The sequence below is a fragment of the Salmo trutta genome, chromosome 22, assembly GCF_901001165.1.
Source record: "Salmo trutta chromosome 22, fSalTru1.1, whole genome shotgun sequence".
Classification (NCBI taxonomy): Eukaryota; Metazoa; Chordata; class Actinopteri; order Salmoniformes; family Salmonidae; genus Salmo; species Salmo trutta.
Window position 1 is genome coordinate 30,803,848 of NC_042978.1, and position 14,248 is coordinate 30,818,095.

At 41.0% G+C, this 14,248-nt stretch overlaps 1 protein-coding gene across 4 annotated transcripts in view; it reads left to right on the forward strand.

The window, feature by feature from the left end:
* Nucleotides 1-14,248, forward strand: part of LOC115158574 (volume-regulated anion channel subunit LRRC8C) — a 100,353-nt gene that overhangs the window by 48,748 nt on the left and 37,357 nt on the right. For 3 of the 4 annotated variants that reach the window (XM_029707690.1, XM_029707689.1, XM_029707693.1), the window contains one exon: nt 146-2,310. The exons of the other annotated variant lie outside the window; for it this stretch is intronic. In XM_029707690.1, coding sequence (XP_029563550.1) covers nt 146-712 — 567 coding nt within the window. In that variant the 3' untranslated portion in view covers nt 713-2,310. Of the gene's footprint in view, nt 1-145; nt 2,311-14,248 lie in introns of those variants that run through there. 4 annotated transcript variants of the gene reach the window in all.

The following is a 14,248-nucleotide window of genomic DNA, read 5'->3' on the forward strand; positions in this document are numbered from 1 at the left end:
CCTACAGGTGTGATTTATTGTAACTGCCTGCTATGATTGCATACAGTCACACAACTAGGGTTGCAAAAATATATATGTATGGACAATTGCTGTAATATTGTGGAATGACACTTATAATAAAAATGTTTTACTCTTAACTCTACAGGAGTTGGACCTGAAGGAAAACAACCTGCACTCCATTGAGGAGATAGTCAGCTGCCAGCACCTTCGCAAACTGACGTGCCTGAAACTCTGGCACAACAGTATCTGCTACATCCCTGAGCACATCAAGAAGCTGGGCAGCCTGGAGCGCCTCTACTTCAGCCACAACAAGATAGGGATCTTGTCCCCACACCTGTTCTTATGCAACAAGCTTCGTTACCTGGACCTGTCCAACAATGACATCCGGTTCATTCCGCCAGAGATCGGCGTCCTACAGAGTCTTCAGTATTTCTCTGTCACGTGCAACAAGATCGAGAACCTCCCAGACGAGCTCTTCTTTTGCAAGAAGCTCAAAACCCTCAAGCTGGGCAAGAATATGCTGTCGTTGCTCTCACCAAAGATCTCATACCTGGTTCTATTGACACATCTGGAACTGAAGGGCAACCATTTTGAGCTCCTGCCTCCAGAGCTGCGGTTCTGTCGGGCGTTGAAGCGTGGCGGCCTAGTAGTGGAGGACGTCCTGTTTGAAACCTTGCCTTCGGATATCAGAGACAAAATGAAGGCTGAGTGAAATGCTTTACAGTATCTATGCAAAGGACCCTGCCATACACTAGCGTCCTGTCCAGGGGGTGTACTTGTACATCAAGCTGCCTTACATAAACAGGAGATTGGCTTCTGCCATATGGGCCATTCTGCACAGACAATTTACATGTCTGTGCAAAAATAAAATGCCAATTTTGTCTTAATCTGACAATCATAGTCAACCAAAATTCTAGATTTTACTGTATACTTAGCTCATCATGATCAAACTCTAAACACTATACCCTCAGTTCGTAATGGGGAACAGTTATGATATTCATGGGTGTATGTTTTTGAGTATTATGTCTAAGTGTTGCTATATAACAGAAGGAAATATGGCTTTATGTTGTAATTTAATGGTTCTTAATTAACAATATAATTAGTCACAGGCAAGGTATACTTAGCCCTGGTACCAGCCTATTTGTGCCAGGGGACAACAAATGCCCACTTTCATTGAAGCCACGGAAGTTCATGGCTGACTGCAGTTTTGCAGGCATTGATAGCAGAAAACAGGATCCCCATTATAGTGAATGAAAAAATGTCAATCTTCGTGGTCGATGCGCTATTGCATCTTCACATAAGAATGAATGGTGTCATGTGATGGATGTCTTTGCCCATTCATATATACAGTCATTGATTTGTGCTAACATTCGACTGCTTGTACTCGTAATGTTTTGCATGACATGGAGTGTAGTGGCAATGAGTGGAATGATAGCATAAACAGATATGGGACCAAGCTAAGGTATACTGTCCATCAGATGATATCAATTACTAGATTGCTTGTTCTTGTATTGTCGATACTGTTATTTATTACACTGTAATGTATTGTGCAGTTTGTCTAGCACGCTTCATTCAACATAAACTGGATAGAATGCAGGCTTATAATCAGAAAGATAGAATGCATACTAGAATGGAAATTGTTAAGAATTCTCTAGTCTGTGGGGTAAAAGTGGGGAGAAGCATTCAAGGCAGGTGTCCTCTAGCCATCTCTATGGTCACTTGAGGACAGACGGCATTCATGACAGGTGTGCCCTCTAACCAGCTCTATGGCCAGGTACAAAAACAGGCAGGTTTGAGGGCACCTCCTTTCAATTCCGGCAGACACGGTAGAGAAGCAAAACATCCCACACCCACATTTTTCCTGATCGAGGCGGGGCCACTCTGGTCTACTTATTGCCCTGACCCGCGGAAGGGGTGCCCCAGAGACTAGGGAAAGGAGATATCTCACTGGCTTTTTTTTCTGATCGGGGAGGGTGGAGCGAGTGGGAAGGGGACAATAACAGCGACAGCTGTTCCCTCTTTCATGTGAGCATGCCAGATATTATAGAGGCAGTGAGCTCACACTGGAAAGCATGCTTAAAGTATTTTTAGCATATTTGAGCATATTAGCGTATGTGCTACTGCGCATCTGCTGGTACAGTGTGAATATCTTTGAATGCATCAATGTTAACTCTTTAGGGACTATTGTGATGAGTCCAAAGACCAACATTGGAGTGAATCTGACTTTTGTCTATGAGAATATTTTTATGATAAGTGTTACATAGTTAATTGTTAGTAGTTCAAAGGATTAAAATGGACAGACACATCAAATCTGATTTCCTGATTTATCAATAAGTCAGACATCTCCAAACCAATCCCTTAGCTTTTCTCAAACTAAGTTATTAAGATATGTACCATGAGGCTATATACCATGTTATTTGGAAATGGTTCATGAGAAGAAGTGTTTCAAAGGATTTCCAAGAGGGAGGGAAATCTATCCTGACGGATCTTATGGGTTCTTGAGGCAAATTGTTCAGCATGAGAAATGATACGTAGGTACAAAGTTTTTTATTAAGTCTCTAGGTCAAATGGGGCAGGGGATATGAGGGTTTAAGTGAGACTACTTATAACAGTGCCACCTACAGGCCAATTGGTGCCATTATTTTTGATGAAGTTCCTCATGGCCACTAGTTTGTCTGCCCAGTACCACGTACCTATAGAAGCATTTTAGCCACAGACTGTTATACTATTTGTCTTTGTTTTATACATTTGCAATTATATAAGGAATCGGTAACTCATTCTCCTTCTAAGAAATAAGGTTGTCCACTTGATTTCAACTTCTGAACAAAGTGGACAGGCTAGAATGCTGTTCAAACAGTTGGAGATGTACAGAAGGGTATGTTAATAATAATTCAACTGTTCTACCTTGCTAGCTAGCAAATAGATCCAAGTTGGCTTGACTTTAAGTATAAAGATGAGCCGTCTACTCACTAGCATGTGGGGGCTTGTGCTTGGTAATAGAGCTGGGTGGCAAAAATCTATATCGTGATAAATTGCCTGAATTGATGTGATAACGATAAATATAACGATACGTTTATAACATTAACCTCTACAGGATCGGTGTCGTCCCCCCCCACGGGACGGTTGAGCTAACGTAGACTAATGTGATTAGCATGGGGTTGTAAGAACATTTTCCAGGACATAGACAAATGATAGGAGCAGAATGCTTACATTTTTGTTAATCTAACTGCACTGTCCAATTTACAGTAGCTATTACAGTGAAATAATACCATGCTATTGTTTGAGGAGAGTGCGCAGTTATGAACTTGAAAATGTATCAATTAACCAATTAGGCACATTCAGGCAGACTTCATACATTTTGAACATAAATCCAATGGTTCATTGGATTAGTCGAAAACTTTGCCCATACACGGCAGGTAGCCTAGGGGTGGCAGGTTAGAGTGTTGTGTCAATAACCAAAAGGTTTCTGGATCAAATCCCAGAGCTTACAAGGTAAAAATCTGTCTTTCTGCCCCTGAACAAGGCAGTTAACCCACTGTTCCCCGGTTGGCTGTCATCGTAACTAAGAATTTGTTCTTCACTGAATTGCCTAGTTAAATAAAATAAATACACTGCTGCCATATAGTGGCCAAAATCTAAATTGTACCTAACCTGGAATAATACATTGTGACCTTTCTCTTGCATTTCAAAGATGACGGAACAAAAAATAAATTAGAAAATGCATGTTTTTTTCTTTGTATTATCTTTTACCAGATCTAATGTGTTATATTCTCCTACATTAATTTCTAATTTCCACAAACTTAGTGTTTCGTTTCAAATGGTATCAAGAATATGCATATCCTTTCTTCAGGTCCTGAGCTACAGGCAGTTCGATTTGGGTATGTCATTTTAGGCGAAAATTGAAAAAAAGGGTCTGATCCTTAAGAGGTGTGTATGCACCACTTTAAAAAAAAATGATCCTTTAAACTACAACTACTACTACTAATTTGATGGTTGTAGCCATCAATTGACCCATTAACAATTACCCATATTAGCAAACCTATTTTATTTTAAACTTTTAAACTACACATTTCTGTAGTATAGGCTACTTCTCGTAATGAACGACATCAGCGAAATGCCTGCGATAAGAAGTTGGTCATTATTAGTGAATGTGCATTATGCATGGTTCTGGTCAAATTTGTAACAACAAGATCATTTTCATAGACAGACTTGAAAGCCAGATCAGTGAGTATTGCAAAAACCCAGGTTAATATGTAAATGAACGATAACATTTAAGACGGAGAAAGTATGTCCATTACCGGAGATAAATACCGAAGTGCACGCTCTCATCCACGCTCGTCATAACACTACAGCCAAAATGGGAACCACCTGGAAAAACTCCAAATTCTAGCTCATTTTTTAAAAAAAACAAGCCTGAAACTCTTTCTAAAGACTGTTGACATCTAGTGGAAGCCCTAGGAACTGCAATCTGGGAGGAATTATTTTTATATTCCCATTGACAGCCATTCTAATCAGTGATGAGCTGGGGGAAAAAATGCTAGATGGATTGTCCTCCGGGTTTCTGCGTGCCATATCAGTTCTGTTATACTCACAGACATTATTTTAACAGTTTTGGAAACTTTACAGTGTTTTCTATCCAATACTACCAATTATATGCATATCCTAGCTTCTGGTTCTGAGTAACAGGCAGTTTACTTTGGGCACTTCATTCATCCTAACTTCCGAATACTGCCCCCTAGCCCGAAGAAGTTAAACTATTTCAATAAAATAGTGCATTTATTAGTGGGTCTTATGCTTGTGGAAGGCTTATATTGAGCCTAAATATAATTATGCAAGCCCTGAATTCATTAGAGTATTGCTGACTGTTTAAAATGCTATGTATTTTACTGTTAATTGTACAACAAAGCATATTTAGAGAGAACTTTTTTTTTAAATTGAAAGATATATCGGGAATCACCCACAAGTTAAAATAAATCGAGATATAATTTTTTGGCCATGCCCAGCCCTAACTTCAAGTAGTAGAAGAAGAAAATGTACTACTTCGAAATGGAGATGCCTTCAATGGCGCTGCCCTTAGTCCACTCTTCAGTACATGACACACTCACATCAGGCAAGGATGCACAGGATTCTTGGAGGCAGAAATACCCCATCGTCAACTGCGGCCATTTTTGTTTAGAAGTAATATCTAGATTTACGTCTAAACAAAAACCCTACTTTGGGTTCTTGTATGCTTACAATGTTGTTTTGATTATTGCTTGAACAGTCGCTAAGATTACATTTGTTTGTGACCTTTGCAAAAATACCTATTTTGGATCCAGCAGTTGTTAGCTAGAATGCTAACGGCCATTTTACTGGTTGAAGTTGAAGAGCTTTTTAAGTATAATGCCGTTTTTACATTATATTAAGCAAGGCATTCATACGAGTCTTAAAATCCAATTTTAATCCTAAAGTAGTCAGAAATGCACTCATAAGCAACATGTAAATGGAGGCTTCTTTTGCTGGTGGTCTATGAGAACTCCCCCGTGTTTGCAACCAATATAATAATAAATGGTGGGTTATATTTTTCCAATTGGAAATGTGTTTTTTTGAGTATCCCAACTCCCCCTGATACACCCTTGGAGACTGGGGTCATGGCCATTATCAACGGCGACCCTGGAGCAATTAGGGTTAAGTGCCTTGCTCAAGGGCACATCCACAGATTCTATTCACTTTCTAGGTTAGGTTACCCTTGTGCAGCAATGTTTGCAAATGCAAAAAGGAGTCTGTTCTCTCACAGACAACATAATGGGACATATACAGTGTTTCATCCTCTAACTATCTCTGGGGTACCAACACCAAGTCAAGTAGCCATTTTGATTAATTTATCTATTTTTTCTGTTACATGTAGTTGCTAATTGACACACTTTAAATCACTGTACACACCTTTTGAGCATTTGCTTATATTATGCTAATTAAGGCCTCTTTTTTGTGGCTATTGCATTGCTGCTTGAAATCTTTTCGTGAGCTTTATATTGTTTGATTGCCTGCTATATGCTATGCTATGTAGCCACAGCTAGCTTGCTCTAGCTTTTGTCATCTATGCCACATGCTATTGCAGCCTCTTTGCCATGAGATTTGTTGTATTGCTGCACTAATTATGTATAGCTTTACTCATTTACATTGTATTTGTATATTGTCATTGCATTGATATTCATATTATACAAGTTAACAGCCACATAATTATGCACATTATTGCGTGTTATTATTTGTAAATTTTACTTTTGTAGATAAACCACACATACCTGCGTACCAGTAACTCAAGACCTCGGGACTATAAGGTTCTAACTGTCATTTTTGTTCAAATAAACTCAGCAAAAAAAAGAAACTGTCAACTGCGTTTATTTTCAGCAAACTTAACGTGTAAATATTTGTATGAACATAAGATTAAACAACAGACATAAACTGAACAAGTTCCACAGAAATGTGACTAACATAAATTCAATAATGTGTCCCTGATCAAGGGGGGGGGGGGTCAAAATCAAAAGTAACAGTCAGTATTTGGTGTGGCCACCAGCTGCATTAAGTACTGCAGTGCATCTCCTCCTCATGGACTGCACCAGATTTGCCAGTTCTTGCTGTGAGATATTACCCCACTCTTCCACCAAGGCACCAGCAAGTTCCCGGACATTTCTGGGGGGAATGGTGCTAGCCCTCACACTCCGATGCAACAGGTCCCAGACATGCTCAATGGGATTGAGATCCGGGCTCTTCGCTGGCCATGGCAGAACACTGACATTCCTGTCTTGCAGGAAATCACGCACAGAACGAACACTATGGCTGGTGGCATTGTCATGCTGGAGGGTCATGTCAGGATGAGCCTGGGAAGAGGATGTCTTCCCTGTAACGCACAGCATTGAGATTGCCAGCAATGACAACAAGCTCAGTCCGATGATGCTGTGACACATCGCCCCAGACCATGACAGACCCTCCACCTCCAAATCGATCCCGCTCCAGAGTGCAGGCCTCGGTGTAACGGTCATTCCTTCGACAATAAATGCAAATCCGACCGTCACCCCTGGTGAGACAAAACCGCGACTCATCAGTGAAGAGCACTTTTTGCCAATCTTGTCTGGTCGAGCGACAGTGGGTTTGTGCCCATAGGCGACGTTGTTGCCCGTGATGTCTGATGAGGACCTGCCTTACAACAGGCCTACAAGGCCTCAGTCCAGCCTCTCTCAGCCTATTGCGAACAGTCTGAGGACTGATGGAGGGATTGTGCATTCCTGGTGTAACTCGGCAGTTGTTGTTGCCATCCTGTACCTTTCCCGCAGGTGTGATGTTCGGATGTACCGATCCTGTGCAGGTGTTGTTACACGTGGTCTGCCACTGCGAGGATGATCAGCTGTCCGTCCTGTCTCCCTGTAGCGCTGTCTTAGGCGTCTCACAGTATGGACATTGCAATGTATTGCCCTGGCCACATCTGCAGTCCTCATGCCTCCTCGCAGCATGCCTAAGGCACGTTCACGCAGATGAGCAGGGACCCTGGGCATCTTTCTTTTGGTGTTTTTCAGAGTCAGTAGAAAGGCCTCTTTAGTGTCCTAAGTTTTCATAACTGTGACCTTAATTGCCTAATGTCTGTAAGCTGTTAGTGTCTTAATGACCGTTCCACAGATGCATTTTCATTAATTGTTTATGGTTCATTGATCAAGCATGGGAAACAGTGTTTAAACCCTTTACGATGAAGATCTGTGGTGAAGGTATTTGGATTTTTACTATATATCTTTGAAAGACAGGGTCCTGAAAAAGGGACGTTTTTTTGTTGTTGAGTTTAGTTATTCACATAGAGTTGATATTTTAGAGTTCCTTCATATGTGAGATATGTCAGATTTGTGAAAAGGTCAATTTACATTGGAAAAAAAAGTCTATCTGCACAAACACTTTTGAACTTGGTGCTATAAGGTTCTATCTGCAATCCAATCACACAATGCTATGTTGTCAATAAAAAAAAATTGTTTGTAAGGTGATGTACTTTTTGAGTCATGAAAGAGGAAGAAATCACAAAGCAGTTCTAAGATCTGGGACTTTAAAAATAAAATCTCAAAACCATACATTTTGCAGATAGAATCTTAGTCTTTGATTATTCATATTTTTTTTATTTAACTACGCAAGTCTGTAAAGAACAAATTCTTATTTCCAACGACGGCCTACCCCAACGACACTGGGTAAATTGTGTGCTGCTCTATAGGACTCCCAATCACAGCCGGATGTGATGCAGCCTGGATTTGAACCAGGGACTACAGTAACGCTTCTTGCATTAAGATGCAGTGCCTTAGACCGCTGTGCCACTCGGGAGCCCAATATCATAGTTTCGGCTCCTCTTCTACAATTATCTAGATTTTTTTCACCACTTTTTCAGAAGAATGGACATCACTTAAGCTCTTTATGGTATAAATAAATCAATACAGGTGCCTTAGAGCATGTTTCAGGCCCATTTTAGAGGCATTGCTGTTTTTGTCTTGTTCTATATCAGGGATGGGCAAGCCCGCAGATCTCATTCAAATCAAATCAAATCAAATGTATTTATATAGCCCTTCGTACATCAGCTGATATCTCAAAGTGCTGTACAGAAACCCAGCCTAAAACCCCAAACAGCAAGCAATGCATGTGAAAGAAGCACGGTGGCTAGGAAAAACTCCCTAGGAAAAACTCCCTAGAAAGGCCAAAACCTAGGAAGAAACCTAGAGAGGAACCAGACTATGAGGGGTGGCCAGTCCTCTTCTGGCTGTGCCGGGTGGATATTATAACAGAACATGGTCAAGATGTTAAAATGTTCATAAATGACCAGCATGGTCAAATAATAATAATCATAGTAGTTGTCGAGGGTGCAACAAGCACATCCGGTGAACAGGTCAGGGTTCCATAGCCGCAGGCAGAACAGTTGAAACTGGAGCAGCAGCACGGCCAGGTGGACTGGGGACAGCAAGGAGTCATCATGCCAGGTAGTCCTGAGGCATGGTCCTAGGGCTCAGGTCCTCCGAAAGAAAGAAAGAAAGAAAGAAAGAGAGAATTAGAGAGAGCATATTTAAATTCACACAGGACACCGGATAAGACAAGATAAATACTCCAGATGTAGCAGACTGACCCTAGCCCCCCGACACATAAACTACTGCAGCATAAATACTGGAGGCTGAGACAGGAGGGATCAGAAAACACTGTGGCCCCATCCGATGGTACCCCCGGACAGGGCCAAACAGGCAGGATATAACCCCGCCCACTTTGCCAAAGCACAGCCCCCACACCACTAGAGGGATGTCTCCAACCACCAACTTACCGTCCTAAGACAAGGCCGAGTATAGCCCACAAAGATCTCCGCCACGGCACAACCCAAGGGGGGCGGGCGCCAACCCAGACAGGAAGACCACGTCAGTGACTCAACCCACTCAAGTGACGCACCCCTCCCATGGACGGCATGGAAGAACACCAGTAAGCCAGTGACTCAGCCCCTGTAATAGGGTTAGAGGCAGAGAATCCCAGGGTCTCAACTTACTGATTCAGCCCACTGCAGTAAAAGTTTAAATGGGAACTTCACCTGCTGATTTCACTTTGTTTATTTGGCTTGCTCTTCAAGAAATGCTGGCGGCCCATGACAGAAGCCAAACGTGAGTTAGCTTGGGGGTGTGGTTTGATGTGGGTATTTCTTGGGTGTGTCCTGTCCGGACCGATCGTGATTTGGCTCAAACATTTGACCGAACCAAATATGAACCAATAATAGACATCAATGACGGTAGGCCGTCATTTTAAATAAGAATTTGTTCTTAACTGACTTTCCTAGTTAAATAAAGGTTAAATAAATAAATCTATGTTTCACAAATTTGGACAGCAAAGTACAGCACATCAGAGTACATTACAGTAAAGAAAATAAGAGTATAATACAGTAACATACAATACAATAGAGCACAGTAGAGTACAGTAAAGTATAGTTCAACAGTCCAGCACAGTAGATTATAGTACAGTATTCAGGGGAGAGGGACTGCCCCCTCATTCAAACCACGGAAGTTCAAGATAACAATGTACTGCAGACATTGTTATCAGAAAACAGGATCCCCCATTATAGTGAATGGAAAAATGTCAATATTAGTGGTCAATCTTCGTGTAAATAAAAAAAATTTTCGAGACAATCATGGTACCAATAATTTATTCTAATACACCAGATTATCTTTTTGACCTGCACTGTTGGAGCTTGGAGTTTAAGAATTTCACTGGACCCTGCAATTACATCTGCGACCCTGTGCATGTGACTAATAAAGTCCTCTAATCTAATCCGATGTATGTCCTTGAACAAATAATTTTAAAATCCCACACAGAATAAGTAATAAGGATAATTTAGTTGCTAATGGTAGCCTGCAGTACCCTGGTTGGCTTTCAACTTGAGTTACTCAATGAGCGGGAGCAGCACTGAGCTAGCCTGCAATGGCACTTTCTGAAGTAGCTCAAACTACGCATGTTATGTTTCTATGACACCAACTTAATTTGGCTTCAATGTACAATTGAGTCTTCACATAGGAGTGAATGGTGTCACGTGATCGATGGCTTTGTCCATTCATATATACAGTCATTGACTGCTTTGTATCCTAGTTTACTCTAATGTACTCTACTCAAAATGTCTTTAAAACATTTATTCAGAACCGAAAAATAACCTGATTTCAAGTCCGGAAAAAACATATTTCCAACATCTGGAAAATATATATTTTCACCTTTCATTAAAAAACTAAAATTAACCTAACTTCAATGTCTAGAAAAATATACTGAACAAAAATATAAACGCAACATGTAAAGTGTTGGTCCCATGTTTCATGAGCTGAAATAAAATATCCCAGAAAAGTTCCACATGTACAGTTGAAGTCGGAAGTTTACATGCACCATAGACAAATACATTTTCACTCAGTTTTTCACAATTCCTGACATTTAATCAGAGTAAAAATTTCCTGTCTTAGGTCAGTTAGGATCACCACTTTATTTTAAGAATGTGAAATGTCAGAATAATAGTAGAGAGAATTATTTATTTCATATTTTATTTCTTTCATCACATTCCCAGTGGGTCAGAAGTTTACATACCCTCAATTAGTATTTGGTAGCATTACCTATAAATTGTTTACCTTGGGTCAAACATTTCGGGTAGCCTTCCACAAGCTTCCCACAATAAAGGTGAATTTTGTCCCATTCCTCCTGACAGAGCTGGTGTAACTGAGTCAGGTTTGTAGGCCTCCTTGCTCGCACATGCTTTTTCAGTTCTGCCCACAAATTTTCTATGGGTTTGAGGTCAGGGCTTTGTGATGGCCACTCCAATATCTTGACTTGGTTGTCCTTAAGCCATTTTGCCACAACTTTGGAAGTATGCTTGGGGTCATTGTCCATTTGGAAGACCCATTTGCGACCAAGCTTTAACTTCCTGATTGATGTTTTGAGATGTTGCTTCAATATATCCACATAATTTTCCTCATCATGATGCATCTATTTTGTGAAGTGCACCAGTCCCTCCTGCAGCAAAGCACCCCACAACATGATGCTGCCACCCTCGTGCTTCACAGTTGGGATGGTGTTGTTCGGCTTGCAAGCCTCCCCCTTTTTCCTCCAAACAGAACGGTGGTCATTATGGCAAAACAGTTGGATTTTTGTTTCGTCAGACCAGAGGACATTTCTCCAAAAAGTACAATCTTTGTTCCCATGTGCAGTTGCAAACCGTAGTCTGGCTTTTTTATGGCGGTTTTGGAGCAGTGGCTTCTTCCTTGCTGAACGGCCTTTCAGGTTATGTCAATATAGGACTTGTTTTACTGTGGATATAGATACTTTTGTACCTGTTTCCTACAGCATCTTCACAAGGTCCTTTGCTGTTGTTCGACGATTGACTTGCACTTTTCGCAACAAAGTACGTTAATCTCTAGGAGACAGAACGCGTCGCCTTCCTGAGCGGTATGATGGCTGCGTGGTCCCATGGTGTTTATACTTGCGTACTATTGTTTGTACAGATGAACGTGGTACCTTCAGGCGTTTGGAAATTGCTCCCTAGGATGAACCAGACTCGTGGAGGTCTACAATTTGTTTCTGAGGTCTTGGCTGATTTCTTTTGATTTTCCCATGATGTCAAGCAAAGAGGCCACAGGTACACCTCCAATTGACTCAAATTATGTCAATTAGCCTAACAGAAGCTTCTAAAGCCATGACGTAATTTTCTGGAATTTTCTAAGCTGTTTAAAGTCACAGTCAACTTAGTGAATGTCAACTTCTGACCCACTGGAATTGTGATACAGTGAATTGTAAGTAAAATAATCTGCAAACAACTGTTGGAAAAATCACTTGTGTCATGCACAAAGTAGATGTCCTAACCGACTTGCCAAAAATATAGTTTGTTAACAAGAAATTTGTGGAGTGGTTGAAAAAGGAGTTTCAATGATTCCAACCTAAGTGTATGTAAACTTCCGACTTCAACTGTACATAAAGCTTATTTCTCAAAAATTCTGTGCTCAAATTTGTTTACATCCCTGTTAGTGAGCATTTCTCCTTTGCCTAGATAATCCATCCACCTGACAGGTGTGGCATATCAAGAAGCTGATTAAACAGCATGATCATTACACAGGAACACCTTGTGCTGGGTACAATACAAGGCCACTCTAAAATGTGCAGTTGTGTCACACAACTCAATGCCACAGATGTCTCAAGTTTTGAGGGAGTGTGTATTTAGCATGCTGACTGCATGAATGTCCATCAAAGCTGTTGCCAGAGAATTAAATGTTCAGTTCTCTATCATAAGCCACTTCCAACATTGTTTAAGTGAATTTGGCAGTATGTCCAAATTCACGTGTAACCACGTGTAACCATGCCAGCCCAGGACCACCACATCCGGCTTCTTCACCTGCGGGATCGTCTGAGACCAGCCACCCAGACAGCTGATGAAACTAAGGAGTATTTATGTCTGTTTTTGGAATATATGCCTTTTAGATGTCTTTTCAGCATCATTTTTTGCTTACTGGGACCTTTCTAGTTTTCCTGGGCGTGTAGGAGGAGGGCGGTCTCGCCTAGGGCAGCAGAATGGACAGGACCGGGCCTGTTTCTAGTCTACATTAATGTGATAAATGTTGTCTCCTGTGAACTGGAACTAGCTAGCTAAGTGCTAACGTTAATGGTTTGCATATGTCAGATGTTGACATGACTAGCCTTCTTTGCCTCAGAAGCTGCTACTTCATGGCACTAATATTCCACGAAATGTGCATTCTATCTGACACAAACTGATTAGATTTTCATTAATCGATAGCTTCAATACCAGAACCACTTTCTGACCACATACCAACCCTGTATTACTACGCACTTGTCACTAGTAGTATAAGTGTGCGGTACTACACCCCCTTTTCACTCTTAAGGATATCAATAAACATTCATGAAAAATATTATTTTGGCTAAATAAACTCATGACTGAAACTGTCATCATTTCAAATAAAATACTAACTTAATGTTTCTATTCAGCGTGAAACAGATATTTCATTTAACTCCGTGTTCTTCTGTTACAGGTAAGTTTCAACTGGTTACTTTTTCTCTATACATTCAATTCAGAACACTTGTGATAATGAGCTTTCTTTTCACATTCAGTTAAACATTTTTCAATGTCTCTTTTCTCTTTTTTGTTCAGTCTTTTCATGAGAGTATATACATTTATATTTAGCTCTCTTTTCAAAGTCATTTTTCATGAGAGAATGGAAGGAATAAGGCTATAGAGTCAGAGGTTACTGGCACTTAACCCTTTGGTGGAGTTCGACCTTTACCACCAGCTCAACACAACTGGACCTCGAAGCCAGTGCCACTGGGTTCTTTCATTGTTCCCCTCTAATCAGGGACTGATTTAGTCCTGGGACGCCAGGTGGTTGTAATTAATTATCAGGTTGAACAGAAAAACAGCAGGCTCCAGAACTCAAAGGGGAAACCAAGTCAGTTGTACAACTGAATGCCTTCAACAGAAAATGTGTCTTCTGCCTTTAACCCAACCCGTCTGAATCAGAGAGGTGCAGGGGGCTGCCATAATCGACATCCAGGGAACAGTGGGTTAACTGCTTTGCTCAAGGGCAGAACGACAGATTTTTACCTTGTCAGCTTGAGGATTTGATCCAGCAACCTTTTGGTTACTGGCCCAATGCTCTAACCACTAGAATACCCCTGCATTATACCTTACCAGTGGTTTGATTTCTTTGCCATTTCTGGTGTGTGTGGTGCTTGTGGTGGA